Source organism: Hemicordylus capensis, chromosome 6, assembly GCF_027244095.1.
Source record: "Hemicordylus capensis ecotype Gifberg chromosome 6, rHemCap1.1.pri, whole genome shotgun sequence".
NCBI classification, from domain to species: domain Eukaryota; kingdom Metazoa; phylum Chordata; class Lepidosauria; order Squamata; family Cordylidae; genus Hemicordylus; species Hemicordylus capensis.
The window spans coordinates 84,999,825-85,016,660 of record NC_069662.1 but is presented as its reverse complement, the minus strand read 5'-3'; the positions used below and the strand labels follow the sequence as shown (position 1 = coordinate 85,016,660).

General features: G+C 46.5%; 1 protein-coding gene across 3 annotated transcripts in view; it reads left to right on the top strand.

Moving 5' to 3' along the window:
• Window positions 1–16,836, top strand: part of STK17A (serine/threonine kinase 17a) — a 52,517-nt gene that overhangs the window by 22,775 nt on the left and 12,906 nt on the right. For all 3 annotated transcript variants that reach the window (XM_053260333.1, XM_053260335.1, XM_053260334.1), the window contains exon 2: window positions 6,383–6,595. In XM_053260333.1, coding sequence (XP_053116308.1) covers window positions 6,383–6,595 — 213 coding nt within the window. The remainder of the gene's footprint in view (window positions 1–6,382; window positions 6,596–16,836) is intronic.

Genomic DNA, 16,836 nt, shown 5'->3' with positions numbered 1-16,836 from the left:
CGCTGATCCTGGCTGCAAGGAGGCACGCTGCAACCCTGCGTGCCCGCTTTTGGAAGAGTGCTGGTGGGGGGAAGCAGCAGGGCGGGGCCTGGCAGATAGGCAGCGCCTTCCCTGCCTCTTAAAGCGATCCCTCCCTTGCCCTCCCCGGGTTCCGTGCACACCCCTAACCTAGGACCTGAATACAAAGCAGTATGGTAGGCTGCATAATTATTAATAATCAGCCATTTGCTCACAAGTTTGGGACTAAGTGCAGGAATCTGATTTTATTGCATAAATATAAGGATTTATATACTTCACTTGAGGAGAAGTGTGTGATATTTTAACCTCTTGAACAAAACTGTATGCAAAGCCTAACTAAAGCATTTGCAACTGTCCTTCTGTTCTTACATTTGAGAGCTGGTTCTACTCCCTAGTCCAATTCTGCTTACTAAGGTGACATAGAACTCTATAGGAATTATTGTGGAGCAAACATGTTTAGTATGGTACTGTGAAGTGATTAAGCCTTTTTCTCTGAAAAAGAGATAGAATTGCTGGCAGTAGGGTTTATGACTTAAAGCATTTCGCAATGTGTTCTTTCTTACGTTCAAAGTATATAGAATGAAGGTGAATATTCCCTGTACAAATAACTGATGTCTAGAATGAATGCTTTACTTTAATGCAGTGCCATTGCTTTCAAATCTTATTTTACACTTTCAGAAAGATTAATTTCCTTATTGAAGTTACTATTAATAAGCAGAGCACCCACAATAGTGACAGGACATGTTGTAGATTACTTTAAGAAATGGTTATTTGATGTCTCATTCTTAGGTGTTCACTAGTGGCATCCATGACAACCAGAAAGTGGGTAAACAAATGACGTGAAAGTGCCTTGCTTATCGAGCTTGACTTGCAATCAGTGGGGCCTTTGTTTCTTCAAGCCAGGAGGCATGCCAACTTAAACCATGCCTTTTTGAGGTTGGTAGTTTCAAGAAATGACCTTGAGCTTTCTGTAGTGCAACTCTGAATTTAAGTGGAATCGTTCAGATTTCCAGCTAGTACCATACTGCAGGCCTCAGACTGAAGTAGTTTAACTTGCCAAGTATTTTCCTCTTTATTACTTTAAATGGCAAGTGCTTGAAATACAGTAAATAGCACTACCCCATGCCCACCCAAGAACCTCTCCTATCCTTGGAGGAAATAATTTGTATTCCAGTAGTGCTCTGACCTTACACTTCCTCTTGGTTTCCTTCTTCACTACAGTTCTCTTTAAGTACATTCTCACGCCCTACACTTAACCACATTTACTTGGAACTAATTACCATTGATTTCAGTGAAGCTTGTGTGTGTTGCAGGATTATTTTAAGTGAGGAAAAGATTTGTTGACTCTAAGGCTTTTGTAGACTAATCAAACTCGGGTCTTGAGTGTGTTTAGCACAACTTGGAACCTATTAAAAGTGTAGATCTATTCAGAATTTTTTAGAGATGCACATTTTAAATTTGAAAGTTTTTGCTCTGCTACAAACACAGGCAAGGGAACTCAGTAGTTCTAGTCTATTTGATAGACTAGAATGTATTGATAGACTCAGTGTGTGGCAGCTGTGAAAAAAGCCAATTCAATGCTTGGAATCATTTCGCAGGGGGTTGAAAATAAAACTGCTAATATTATTATGCCCTTAGACGAGTACAAAGGTATCGTGCAGCCACATTTTGAGTACCCTGAACAGTTCTGGTCACCATATCTTAAGACATTGTAGATCTGGAAAAGGTGCAGGAGAGGGCAACCAAGATGATCAAGGAGTTTGAGCACCTTCCTTATGAGACAAGGCTACAGCACCTGGGGCTTTTTAGTTTAGAAAAACAGTGACTGAGGAGAGACAAGACTGAGGGGTGATAGAGGTCTATAAAATCATGCATGGTGTGGAGAAAGTTGATAAAGAATTTTTTCTCCCTCAACACTAGAACCAGAAGTCATCCCATTAAACTGATTGCCAAGAAATTTAGGGTTGACAAAAGGAAGTACTCTTTCACATAACACATAATCTACCTATGGAATTCTCTGCCACAAGATGTGGTAATGGTCAATAGCCCGGATGACTGCAAGAGGGGTTTAGATAAATTCATGGAGGACAGGTCTGTCTATGGCTACTAATCTGAGGGCTATAGGCAAGATGCCTGTAAATACCAGTTGCACGGGAGCAACACCAAGAGAAAGGACATGCCCTCACCTCTTGCCTGTGGGCTTCTCAGATATCTGGTACACGCCTCTGTGTGAAACAGGATGCTAGACTTGATGGGCCTTGAGCCTGATCCAGCAGGGCTGTTCTTACCTTCTTATGTAAGTCTGTGTTTGAGACCAAGTGTGTTGGGCAGGGTGGTCTGATCACACGTGCTTTCTACAGAGTGAATGGCCTGCTCACATTTAGCATCTGTCTTCTTTATTTTTGCATAAATTGTTTTTCTTCATCTCTGAAATGGAAAAAAAAATGTGGCTGTTGCTGCTGAACTTAATTTTGCTTGTGTGGGGATTAGGGGGCCAAATTGATAAGAAAATGGCACTAAAAAATCATTGTCTTGCACTCGCATGAACCTTACTGTATTGAAAAACCTGATGACGGCAGCAGCTTCCCCATGAGTGGGCCAGAAGGCTCACAAGACCTCTGCTACCATGTCGAGAACCCTCCCACTTCCATCACATTTCAGTTGCTGGAGCTCCACCCCACTGCACACTGATAGGTGCAACCCCTGGAGACAGCCATTAACCCTTTAGTTGTACTCCCAGCTGCAACAGAGGTTGCAAACTCCGCTCTGAGCGCCAAGCCACCCCTTATCCTGGCATGGAGGCAGCTGAGAGGGTGAACAGCCCTGTCAGCCAACAGGCAGCCCACTTGTCCAAGCAGAGGTCACACACACACCCCACTGCAAGGTGAGAGTAGGCAAATGCTGCTGCCACCCCCGCATTCCTAAGGATCCAGCTGTTTGTGTGTCCATTGTGAAAATGGGGTCACTGGCATGTGAATAGGTTGGTGCTGGTCCACACCTCTGAGAAGCCCTGCTTGAAACCACCCTTCTTCCATCGTGGCCTCAAAAGGCAATCTGCAGAATTAGCCGAGGGCTATCCTCTTGGATTCATGCTGACCCTGCACGTAGGTGGCTGCCTCCAATAAATCTGGCATTCACTGTAGCCAACACAACTAACTTTGCCAAGTCTTTATTTTTTAAATAGCTTTTCCATACCCACACAAAGTGCTGACTTTTGGAAGGAGGCTCGGGCCTCCGCTATTACGGCTTGAAAGAAAGAGCAGAAGACCCTTCCCTTCCCCCTTGCCCAACCAAAGGCCTCCCCCTGCTACTCTTGCTTGCACAATCCTGTATAAGGACTCTCCTCTCCCCCCCGGACACCACCCTCTAACACAGCTACTGCACAGTGCCCCCTGTTAGTGGCACGGTAGTGCCTAGCAGCTGGGCGTAGACAGCCCTTTTCATTTGCAACCCTGGGGGATGCCTAGGGAAGGTGGCAGTCCCCAGATGCAGCTGCACAAGTAACTACATGACCATCCGTCCAGCTGCTCCTGGGTGCCCAGTCCGTCAGTCCCTATGAGTGGCATTCCCAATGTGGGGTGGCAAGCCATGGCAGCTGCCCTGCCAGCACCCCCCCCATCAGCATGCAGCATGCAAGAAGCAGCTCAGTGACGGGGAAAGCATTTATGCAGCATGAGCAGTGACCAGTAACCACTCAGATATTGGGGGCTCAGGGAATGTGCTTCCACTTGTACTGGCAGTATGTCCCCCCTCACAGCCTTCGCACGTGCAGTATTGGCAACCCTCTGTGGTGGTGCTGGAAGCTCAGTACACATCCATCCTCTGCACCACAAAAGGGGCCCCCGGGCACCCCTCTTCCACAGCAGAACCATGAGGCTGTGGCAAATCAGAGTGCCCCACCCCTGAAAGCACCGTCCATGCACCTGCTGCTTCTGCATGGTGGATTGTGCTTTTGAGACCTACCCATTGGGCAACACTGCCTTGATCAGTGAGGTTTGTGTTGCAAAAGCTGTGGGGTTTGTGCTGCAGCTGCTGCCAGGCACCCATGTGTTATTTTGGGGTTCCTGCAGCATGCCAAGTGCCCTGATGGGGCTTGCCATGCTCCCTGGGATAGTATGTGTGCGCACGTGCACATGCACACTGCAGCCTTGCACCTGGCAGCTCTGTAGGGAGCTCCTCATGGCATGGACTGATGACTTGTGGGGCATCTGCTAATCCTATAAACGGCCAAGGGGTGGATGGCAAGAATTGGGGGGGGGTGGGCATGGCCAGAACCAGTGATGTCAGCTGTTGCCTGGCAGCTCCCTGCTAGGGGATGCTCCTGCCTGAGAAGCATTGAGATTGCTCTGTAGGGCAGCATGATCCTTCCCATATGTCCACTTTGGCCACAGGACTCTGTGGTGTCTGGGTGCAAGGGGGTGCCGTTCAAGAGATGGATTTGGATGTGGGAGGTCACATGAGCGGTAATCCTGGGCTTAGGGAGTCCTCTGTCTCTCTAACCTGGGTCAAGATCAAGGGACACTTTCAGAGTTACCTGGTTTGGGACATCCAGGACTTGGGGAATTTGCTTGATTCACACATGCATGCAAACACGAGTTATCTATCTCTAACCCAGGTTTGGGTGATCACGTGAAGAGGCTTAATGTCTTCTAGATACTGCATTCCTCTTTCAGCATCTGAATAGAGCAGAAGAGATGCCTCTGTGCCTGTGAGCCAGGCAAGCACATCTGATGAGAAGCTTTCCTGTGAATGTTGCCTTGTAATGTAGGACTGGGCCTTCATTCTAGCCCCATCATGGAGGTCTCTGATACATATCATGTGAAACAGTAACATTGAAAATGTTTCACAATATGAATACGGCTGATTTCATCGAGAGTCTTCACACCAGGAAAGCGCTGACCCGGTGAGGGGTATTCACACGGAGAGTCTGCCAAATGTTAGAGTCCCCATGTTGAATGCCAGCATACCCCATTATGTTGAGCTTTCACATGGGGGCTATAGCATTTCAAATTGCCATGAGTTATTTTGGAAGTTGCCCGCCAGCTAAACCATATTCTGAGTGAATTCTGGTTGCATTTTGTCCATTGTTGTGGCTGAGCTCCTACTCCAAAGACCATCAGAGCCAAATTGCCAAGAATCATGAGGATTTGAAAGAATTACAAGAGGATGGCCAAATTTGGTCTGTGGACTGTATGAAGAGAAATCGTTTTTAGAAACTGAGTATCTTACCTTAAACTAACCTCATGCTTGTTCATTTTCTCTTCGCTTTTTGGAGTTAACCAATGTTTATCTAGGATGGCTTGGGAACTGGGCCCTATGGGGAGGGCCGCACATACTCTACTAAAACAAAAATTCAGAAGTGTGTAACTGCATTTTAGCAACCTGTGTAACTTGTGCAAATTAAGGGTGTGTGTGTGTGCAATTTTTTATTTTTTTGCCTTCTGTAAATTATGGGGAAGAACTATATATAGAGCATTCATGCCCCTTCCCCGATTATTGAAATACTTCTGAGTTGTCTCTGCTTTGAGGCAGACATTCAACTGTTGTAAAGTACCATATACATAGATAGTGCTATATAAATAATATATATCTGCAGACATTGTGATCCAAAGCTCATCTTTGCCACTGAAGGAATTAAAAAAATAAAGCCACTGAAGCTTAAAAACAACACACCTCTGAAGTGTTCAAGATGCTAAATTCCACATCCAATACCAAATTTCCCTTCTGTATTGGCCCCCCTTCCTGTTCAGACCCAAGATTCCTCCTGCCCTTGCTACCTCTTAGCCAATTTATTTTTCATTGAGACAGGAATAGCCCTCATAGGAGTTTCCCATGGCTATCCACCCCTCCCCTCATCCCCTAGTGCTGTGTATCTCTCATTTTTGTGCTATTTTGAACAATTAAAGACATATACAGCCCTGTATATGGGATGCAGTATTCAGCTTTTCAGTGAGACTAGTGTCCATACTTTCCAAATTTTTGGCCCAAATAGCAGTTTAGTTAAAATGGGATATGCGTGGGCCGGTGTCTATAGAAGAGTAGGAAGGTTGAGCCCTGTGGGGGTATTTCAATGTATATGATTTGTGGCTTGCTAAGTATTTTTGCAAGCCATACAGTACAGAAGAAAGCAGCATTTTGAAAATTACAGAGAACCATTTTACAAAATATATTATTTGAGCTATGCAGCTGCACTATAAATATTGCAACAGGTTTGAGCTTGTCAATCTTGAGGGCTTGCTTAAGGTAATGTTGGGAATTTAGCATCTGTGTCGTTGGGAAATATTGTGTTTTCCCTATGTCTTGCTGAATAGTGAATGTGGTTTATATTTGTGGCTAATTTATCTCTTCTCTCACCCAACTCTAGGGGGAAATTTGCAGTGGTAAAAAAGTGTGTGAAGAGAGAGACAGAAAAAGAGTTTGCAGCAAAATTCATGAGGAAAAGAAGAAAGGGCCAAGATTGCCGAATGGAGATAATTCATGAGATTGCAGTTCTGGAGCTGGCACAACGCAACCATTGGGTTATTAATTTGCATGAAGTATATGAAACACCAACAGAAATGATTTTGGTTTTGGAATAGTAAGTGATGTTCACTATTATGTCATAGTTTATACCATGAGAGAAGGTAACTTCTATTTTTGTTTGAAAATAGTGCCACACTTCTTATAAATGGACTTCAATTTATTACTCTACACAGAATGTATACTTTAACAGCTTATAAGTATAATGCTTCACAGCTTAATCATGGCTACCAAACACAACTCAAAACATTTTTCAGCACTTCTGAAAAATGCTCAGGCTTTGCTAGGCTTTCAGGAAAAGTGATTTCATAGTGCTCCAAGAGAGATCAAATACATCTCCCTTTATTCCTTTGCATTCTGAACTTGATGCACTGATGGAATAATCAAGAGTGTTTGTCATGGTCTGAGGATTATAACAACTGAGTACTTGAAATGTGCCAAGTGTTTTTAGTTATAACACTTAGCATTTACAATTTGCATTCCAAGTTTTCAAAGTCCTTCACATACTTGATTTCATTAAACCTTTCTGCAGCTTGGTAAGATAGACCAGTATACTCTTCTAAGTTGCTAGCACTGCTTTTCTGCTGGCTCCCAGAAGCCTCTCTGCCTACGTTTGAGACTGCAGGCGTATGGGTCTCACTTTTGATATGCTCAGGAGCCTCACAGCATCATGAGCTCTCCATTTGTTGGCATATTGGGGAACAGTCACTCAGGCAGTGGGACAATTGCAAAAGAGCCAAATTGAAAGGGAGCTCGCCTTGCGCCTTCCCCATGCTGGGACATCTGAGTAGTCTCCCAAAGTTAACTCACAACAGTTAACTCTCTGTTCAATGTCTCCCTGCAGGATTGACCCTCCCTTTGATGTCCCTCCATAGATGCCTCCGCTAATTACTGAGCGAAAAGCTAATTACCTCCATGGGATCAGATAAGACTAATGCACATTCCCTTCTTATCAAAAGAAGGCTGGAGTGGGCGATAGGGACCCAAAGATGTACCCATTAAAACGCTGATTAGTTTACTAGGTGTTTCCAACCGAAGAGCTGCCGTGTTTGCACATTCAAGCACTTCATTTGCATCATCCTATTCACTCATTGTGTTGTAGTAAAGCACAGGAAACAAAACAGTGGGATCTTTTGAGATTCCCCGAACTTCCCTAACCAAGAAAGAAGTCAATTGGAATGTCCCTTCAGGACATGTTTTGGGCTTTATCTGCCCCTGGATTCCTGAGCCAGTGTGCTTGGTCTTGGTCTCCAGTGCTACCTACCCGCTTAGTTACCACCTTGTGGAGTCACCCCGCTACTCTGAAGCTGCAGAGAACACTTGCTATGCCACTTAGCTGTGTTTTGCTCTGTAGACTACTGTTGCTTCCAGGCCCTAGATCAGGTCCCTTGCCAGATCTGATCTGCACTGCCCTCCTCGCTGACACCTGGAGCTGGCCTCACAAGAACAGATGCCCTTTGGATCCATCCCTGCTACCTAATTCCCTTGATTCTTCACTACTTGCTTCTCCCCAGTCTACTCCCAGGGAAAGAGGACCATCAGTCACTCCTGAGCCACTAGGGTTCATCCAGTTCTGAAGGAAGGAACAAGGTTATATTATAACTACTGCACCCTAATCTGGACCCCCTTGATCACTGTCTCTTCTCTCCTAAATCCAAGAGCCTATTTCTCTGAGCCTCCTTTTTCTGGCCAGCCTAGAAGCTGCTTTAATTCAGACATTAAGCTAAATTTCCTCTTAGCAGTTGTATGGTTAATCTTGTAACGTTTGTGTGGTGTGTTTTCTAACATCTCTCTCTCTCTCTCTGCCAGTCATTTTCCTGTAGCCAACACTTTGTTTTAAAATTTATTCTGATGTGGAACTACTCCACTCCAAGCTAATTTCCCCACATAAAGCCCAAACACATTTTTTGGGGTGTTAACCAATCACCCCGGGGCAGTTCCATCAACTTCTATTATAGATTGGGAATTGAAATTGAGAGATAGACCATCTTGGGCGTTCTTGGCTAGCTGTTGTAAGTTTTTAGCTGGCGTCTTTGCTGCTCATGTGCTCCTTTTGACCCACAAGTTATGCTGTGGCTGAGAGTTCTTTAGGTCAGAATGTTTTGTGAATACTCCACTTGAGCCACCTGATCGTACCTCACACAGCTCCTAGCCAACTGTCCGCCATTCCTGCAGCGCTGCAGCACACTCCCAGAAGAGGCAAAGAACACCTTTCCTCTTTTTCTCCTGACTCCAGCCCCTGCAGGCGGGCTATCCCGCTCACAGAATGGGGTCTTTTTGTGTCTAGAGCTCTTCCCCTCAGGTTCAAGCGGTGGTATGGGCATTCCTCCTCTGAGGAAGAAGTCAGACCTAAACATCCCAGGGACCTTCCTCACCTGCCCTTCCTCCTCCTTTCCTCCTTCCTTCAGAGGCCTCAGCTTTTCCTGTTCTCCCCACCACCACCACCCACTCCTATGCCTGCTCCACAGGCTCCTCTCCCCTTACCCCCCTTACCCTCCTCCACTTCTAGTCAGACCTGCTATTCCCATTTCTGACTCTGAGGAGGGCAACAACTCTGGGACAGGCGAAGCAGCTGAGCCCCGATTCAAATAAAGAAAGTGGCAAGCTATCAGATGAAGAGGTTACCCCTCCCATCTCCAGCTCCTCTAGACTCTTCTTTTCAACAGATTTTGATGTTCTCCTCTCCAAAGCAAAAATAACTATCAATGATGTTGTGCCATTTGAGTCTCCTGAACCTTCTCCTACTCTAGACCAGAATGTATTTCTCTCAGGCGCCAATATAGCCGTGGCGGTCCCTTTTCCATCCCTCTTCTGCAAGGTCATGTGTGTGGAATGGCAACGCCCAGCTTCCTCCGAACCAATTGGCAATATTCCAAAGACGCATTACACCTTGCCACAAGAAATTGTCTCTGCTGGCAACTCCTAAAATTGACCCCCTGGTGGCACGACTGGTATCTGGCTCGATCCTTCATACCGAAGGCCAGAAGCAATTGAGAAACCAAGAGGATAGGAAGTGTGACTCACTTCTGAAGAAGGTTCATGATGCTACAGTCAATAGAGCGGCTAGCACCAATTCCATTTTTGCTCATGCTACCGTCCTCTAGGCCAAAGAACTTGTTACCTTGGTCCCACCTGAAAACATCAAGCTCTGCCAAGGAATCAATAAGATAGCCAAGGCAGTGGGTCTCATGGAGGACTCCAGCCTAGACTGTATTCAGCAGTCTTCCAGAGCTATGGTCACAGGAGTGGCAGTACGCAGGTCCCTTTGGCTCAAAAGTTGGAATGTGGACATAAAGTCCAAACTCGCCCTGACCTCGGCACCCTTCTCCAGTGCCAACCTTTTCAGCCCAGCCCTGGACCCCATTCTTGTAGAAATCAGAGACAAGAAGGCGGCTATGCCCTCTAACTGCAGAGATACTCGCAGATTTTTTCGAGCCCCGACCCAGTCCTTTCGTCCCAACAGGCAATTCAACAGCAGATCATCCTCGCAGTAACAAGACTTCTATCCTCAGAACTCCAGAGGATTTGGAAGACCACAGTGGTGACAGAGGTTCAGAGGGAACTCTAGGGACTCCAACACCCACCCCATTTCCTCCGCCACAGCACCACGAAACAATGACTCCATCCCTGTGGGCAGCAGGTTGCTCAAATTTGCCACATCCTGGATGTCTACGTCCAATGACAAATGGTTTATTGACACAGTCTCCAAGGGCTAATCCCTCGACCTCATCTCTTCCCATCCCCAACGCTTCGTTCAGTCACCACCCTCCAACAACCCGGCCAAACATCTTCGGATGCTCCAAGCAGTTCACCACCTCCTGAAAACTCAAGGTTAGAACGTGTTCCATCTACACAAAAATTTCAAGGCATGTACTCCATTCTATTTCTGGTCCCCAAAAAGGATGCCTCCTGGAGGGCAGTCCTCAATCTAAAGTTCCTCAATCACTTCATCAGGACATTCCGGATGGAATCCCTACACACTATCAAAGAGACCGTACAACCGGGAGACTATCTCACTTCAATGGATCTCTCTCAGGCCTACTTTCACATTCCCATCAGATCAGAACACCGAGTCTTCCTTCATTTCTCTGATGATAATTACCACTTCCAGTACTACGCCCTCTCATTGGGTCTCTCCTCTGCTCCCCGAGTCTTCACAAAGGTCATGGTGGCGATCATAGCTCGCCTCTGCCTCCAGGGGGTGCATGTTCACACCTATCTGGATGACCTCCTCATCAGATCACCTTACCTTCATCAAGCCCAGGAAGATGTCTGCAAGACTCTGCAGTGCCTCAAGGATCATGGGTTTGTTACAAACTTCGAGGAGAATCACCTCATCCCCTCTCAGTTCCTCCATCTAGGAGCCCTCTTCAACACAGCTCAGGACTCCATCTCACTAACACTGGAAAGAAGATCATCTCCCAGCTACACCCTCTTCTCCACTGCCGATATGCAGACGTCATGGATCTCTTCCAGGCCCTGGGATCCATGATAGCTTGTCGGGAATATACTCGGTGGGCCAGGTGGCACTCCCGTCTCCTGCAGTGGTTGCTCCTTCCCTATCAAGAGCTTATCATGGCCTCGACCCACCACCGGATATCCCTCCCCCAGACCGTCAGGCAGTCCCTACGGTGGTGGCTATCCCCAGCTCTCCTCAAGGGCCTTTCTCTCTTCCAGCCAATCTGCCTCGTAGTTACGATGAATGCCAGTCTCCTTGGCTGGGGAGCCCACTGTCTCGATCACTTAGCACAAGCATGCTGGTCTCCAACAGAAGCGAAGCATTCCATAAACTGGTTAGAGCTTCAGGCTGTCTGCCTCGCACTCCTTCACTTTCAGCATCTTCTTCGTGGAGGCCACGTTCTAGTCCAGACAGACAATGTCACCACCAAAATGCACATCATTCGGCAAGGTGACACACGATCCAAATCCTTTATGCCGGTATCCGACCTCCTGTTCCAGTGGGCGGAGAACAACCTGACATCCATAGCTGCAGAACATCTCAGGAGAACAGAAAACACACAGGCAGATTGGCTCAGCTGACAGTCCCTCAATCCAGCTGAGTGGTCCCTACATCCCGAGGTCTTCATGCAAATTGTTCAACTCTTTGGACGTCCCCAGGTAGACCTCTTTGCATCCACTGCCAACCACCTCCTCCCTCGATTCTTCACAAGATTCCATTCCCCTCAGGCAGAAGCAACCGACACCCTGACATCACCGTGGCTGAAAACTCTACTTTATGCCTTCCTCCCCACAGCAGTAATCAGCAAGGTTCTCAGGAAGATAGTTCATGAAAGGGCAGAGGTCATTTTCATTGCTCCTCACTGGCCTCACAGACTTTGGTTTCCCAACCTTCTCGATCTATCAGTCAGATCCCCGTGGCAACTCCCACCTGCCCAGATCTGCTCTCACAAGGCCCTCTTCTCCACCCAGACCCAGGTTGGCTATGTTTCTTAGTCTGGAAATTGAATTCCAAAGGCTAGCATCCAGGGCTACTCCAAGCAAGTACAAAATACCATCCTGGCCTCTCGATGATCCTCCACTAACAGGGTCTTTCAAGCGACATGGGCGGCATTTCTCCGCTGGTCACGAGCCAATCGCAAGAACCATTGTCTGCAGGCATCCCGGAGGAGCTGGCTTTCCTACAGGCTGGGTTGGACCTTCATCTCCACCCCAACACTTTGTGATGCCAAACCTCAGCGCTCACATCAGTTCTAGACATTTCCTTCACTGATAGGGGTTCTTCTTCACTTCACCTGCATATTCCAAGGTTCTTCAGAGAAGCTGTCAACATAGCTCCCCCTCCAGTTCAACGTTTCCCTTCCTGGAACCTTAACAAAGGTTTTGAACACTTTGACCAGGTCTCCCTTCGAGCCTCTGTTCCCCTAAAGACACTATCCTTCAAAGTTCTATTCTTCATAGCCATTATGTCCACCCGTAGGGTGTCTGAACTAAGCGCCCTATCCGTATGTAAGGAACTGTGTACTTTCCAAGCTGACTCTGTCGTCCTAAGGCTAGACCCTACCTTCCTCCCTAAGATCAACTCTACTTTTCATAGGGCCTGGGATATTGTCCTCCCTTTGTTTTGCCCTTCCTTGTCCCATCCAAGAGAAAAAATCTGGCATAAACTTGACGTCCAGAGAGCTTTGCGTATCTACATTAGATGCACCAAGCACCTTCACAAATCAGGTTCCCTTTTTGTTTCTTTCCACCCTCCCTCCCTCAGCACCAAAGTTTCTAAAGCCACACTCTCTCAAGTTGGATCAAGTCTTGCATTATACTCACCTACAGGTCACTTGGCCTTCCTCCACCGGGGGGTATAACCGCACACTCCACCAGAAGCACGGCCACCTCAGCAGTGTTGTCCGCACACACTCCTCTATCAGAAATTTGCCGTGCGTCCACCTGGTCCTAAATTACCCCTTTCATCTGACATTACAAGATGTCCTCTTTTTCTACCCCCCAGGCCGCCTTCGGCCGCACAGTCATTCAACAAGTAGTCTGATACATCCTTCCCTTCCCCCATTTTTCACTTCTCCGCTCTCTGATGAGTTCCAACATGGGAAAAAGGAACATTGGCTTACCGTGAAGGGGGGTTCTTCCCTGTGTTCTGAGTTCATCAGCCCCACCTGGATGTATAGCAGGACTATGTGCTTCTCCTTGGGAGGGATAGATGCATACAAACGTTACTGTTTATCCCTGCTGTCACCGTTTTTGGAAGAGGAGACAGCTCTCAGAGGGTAGCAGGTTTTAGTAGGCTGTTGCTTTCTTCTCACCCTAACTTCTGTTTGTTCTTCTCTACCCAAGCTGCTTCCTTTATTCAGCTCAACTTTCCTCAGCTCTCTCTTCCTGACCTCCCATACTCCTCGCAACAGCCTTGGAACTGGGGTTGGGAGGTGGCTTCCAACAGGAAATTACATCATGTGAGCCATTCCTGTCTTGAGCATGCTCAGTACACAATCCTCTCTGATGAGCTCTGGACACGGGGGGTAAAACCCTTCACGATAAGCCAATGTTCCTTTCTCAAATTTGCCATAATGGGAGAGAGAACACTAATGCTGGTTGCACAACTGGCGTCCTCCCCAGCAGTGCCACTGTTTGCATGTTCACGACAGCAGTACTGCATTACTCTCCTGTCACCGTCACCCTTGCTTATGTCAGCCATTGACTCGAGAGTGGTGGTGTTCATATTTTTTCAAAATAAGAACATGTCTTTTTTAATATAGTTTTTAAAAATACAATTCCTGCATCAAAGCACCTTCATATGTTAACATATAAACATTGAATTCTTGAGGCCTAAAAGGAAAGGAAGACGCATCATTCTGTCCCAAATGGCACTAGTTCTTATTAGGGATGTGCAGAATGTTTTGACTGTGAACCATTTCAAGTTTGAAACAAAACACCATCTAAATAAAGGGTCTTTTTTGAGCTTGGAGCAGAACAACTCCATTTCAATTGAACCATTTTGAGCACCATTTTGGAGGCCTGTTTTTCTCTTGCTAACTAGTCTTCTGGCATTGGCTTGTGATCTGCATGCTTCTTGGTTGGCTTGTCACCATACAACTGAAGTGTTGTCATGGGCAACTGTGATCCCATTGGTTGGGGGTAGAGAGCGGGGAACACAATAGGAGGGAACTTCAAAATGTATATAAAGGGGCTGGAAGTCAGAGAGAGCCCATATGCCTCTCTTGAAGAGGATACATCAGGAGAGGAGGAAGGTAGGTAGGTTTGATTTTGTGATTTTCTGCTCACAGCACCTGCTCACAGCACTGAGTATAGTATGTTGTGCTACTACTGCTACAACTACCTGGTTTTGTTGGATCTCAGATTGACAGAGGTAGAACTTGGGTGCCGGCCTTCCTTGAATTGTGGTTTGCTTTGTTTGTGAGATAGTATAGTGGCAAGAAATGGACAGTTATAGGTGTGTGTGTGGTGGGGGGGGATGTATGTGACTGCTGTGAGCTCCATTTCTGGCCTTGATACTAACTTGTGTTTCACTCACTGATCTGCAATCTGCATTGCAAGGTGCACTCAGTCAAAATGTGGCTGAAGCTTTAGTTGAGCTTATGACTATGCTTGCTGCTAAGGCTGCTGCTGTGGCAGCTGTTGCAATGCTAGGAAGTAATGTAAGGAGTCATTTCAAACCCATGGAAGTCATTCAGTCTAGATTCCTTTGTACCATATTCTAGGTGCCTAGATGTGTTTCAAATGCCATCCTACACTTAGAGGTGGTTCTAACCAGAGTTGAGGCCCAGGGTTGGCTTCACACATTTAATTACTCGCTCAAGGGACTGGAAGTCAGAGAGACCCCATATGCCTCTCTTGAAGAGGATACATCAGGAGAGGAAACTGTAATAAAATTCATTCATTGGAAGGATTAATTGTATGAGAGAGAGCAACTTGTGCCAGATCTTACTGCAGCGCAGGTACTACACCTGGCAGTGGATTCCAGGTCAGTGATTCTCTTTTGGCCACTTTTGGACTGTTTGAAATGTGTGTTCTGTGTTGGGAGGGCCAGATTTTCTTTTACTGTGTGCTTCTGCAGTGTGTTTTAAGGCAGGGTTGCAAAATATATTGCAAATTGTAATGCAAAGCATGTGCATGCACTCCATGAGTGCAGCTTGTGCCATAGGGAACAATGGGGAAACTTGAAACACCCCATTGTTCTCCATGAGTAGCTCCTAGGGACACCACCTTGGGTTGTGTGGTAGGGCATGATGGGTGCTACCTGCCACCTAACCCACAAAAGAAATGGGCGAGCGGATGATTTTTAACACACTTTTAACCTTTCCCTAACCCCACCCCCCATAGGATTTGTTAAAAATGGCCCACTTGCCCATTTCTTTTGTTGGGTGGCAGGTAACACCCATGGGGAACAATGGGGTGTTTGCAGTTTCCCCATTGTTCCCTGTGGCCAAAACACAAAATATTGAGTTTTGTTAGAAAAGCCAATTCGACCACTGTTTTGGAGAAACGTTTCAGCCATTTTGCATTTTGTTTTGAGTTTGGGGCACAATGCAAAAATCCATTGTAAGCACATCCCTAGTTCTTATTTCAGATCTTAACTTTTAATATAACTGTCTGCCAACATCAAGACACTGCTTAGATTTCAGTTAGCCACACCAAAAAAAGATAATTCTCTGGGGGATGGGGGCCTTCTAGTAGCTGGCAATTCAATCATCAGGGGCATAGAGAGATGGGTCTGTAACCCACTTGCAGACCGCACAGTGACTTGCCTGCCTGGTGTGAAGGTTGTGGATGTCACATGGTGTCTAGATAGGCTGTTAGTCCAGTGCTGGAGTGCTTATTGGGACCAGTGATGTTGGGAAATGCAATCAGGAGGTCCTAGAAGCCAAATTTAGGCTGTTGGGTAGCATATTGAAGTCCAGGACCCAAAGTCATTTTCTCAGAAATGCTACCTGTTCCGCACGCAGAGCCAGCGAGACAGGTGAAGCTGAGGGGTCTCAATGAGTGGATGAGACGGTGGTGCCAGGAGGAGGGGTTTAGATTTGTTAGGCACTGGGGTACATTTGGGGACAAGACATGCCTGTACAAAAGAGATGGGCTCCACTTGAACCAAGATGGAACCAGACTGCTGGCACTTAAAATAAAAAAAGTTGCAGAGCAGCTTTTAAAATGACGCTTGGGGGAGTGCCGACAGGAGCTGAGCAGTATCCAGTTGGGCAAAAGCCATTCCGTAAGTTGTGGGGGTGTAAATGATTCACATAAAACAGAAGGAAAGAGTAGAACCTGATAAAAAGCAGAAAGAAGGCTATGCTAGCTGGTCAAAGAGCTCAAATGGCCAAAAAAGAGAGCACACAGCAGACAGGAGACTCTGAGCAAAGATGGGCAAGCTGGAGTGCTTGGTTGCTAATGAAAACATAGATATAGTGGGCATAACAGAGACGTGGTGGAACGGTGATAACCAGTGGGACAAGGTTATTCCTGGATATAAATTTTATAGAAAGGATAGGGAGGAGTGAGTTGGAGGTGGGGTAACACTGTACGTTAAAGAAGGGATAGAAAGCTAGAAAACCTAGGAAGACGGGAGTCCTCCATAGAAACTCTGTGGGTGACAGTACAAGGCCTGAAAGCAGGGAGTGCTATCGCTTTCCAGATCAAAACCCTGACAGTGACAGAGTTGCAGAAGGAAATCAGGGAGGTGTCAAAAAGAGGCAGTTATAATAGTGGGATACTTCAATTACCTACACATAAACTGGGTAAATTCACATTCTGGTAATGACAAAGAGGCCAAATTTCTAGATGCACTGAATGACTGTGGCCTAGAACAGTTGGTCATGG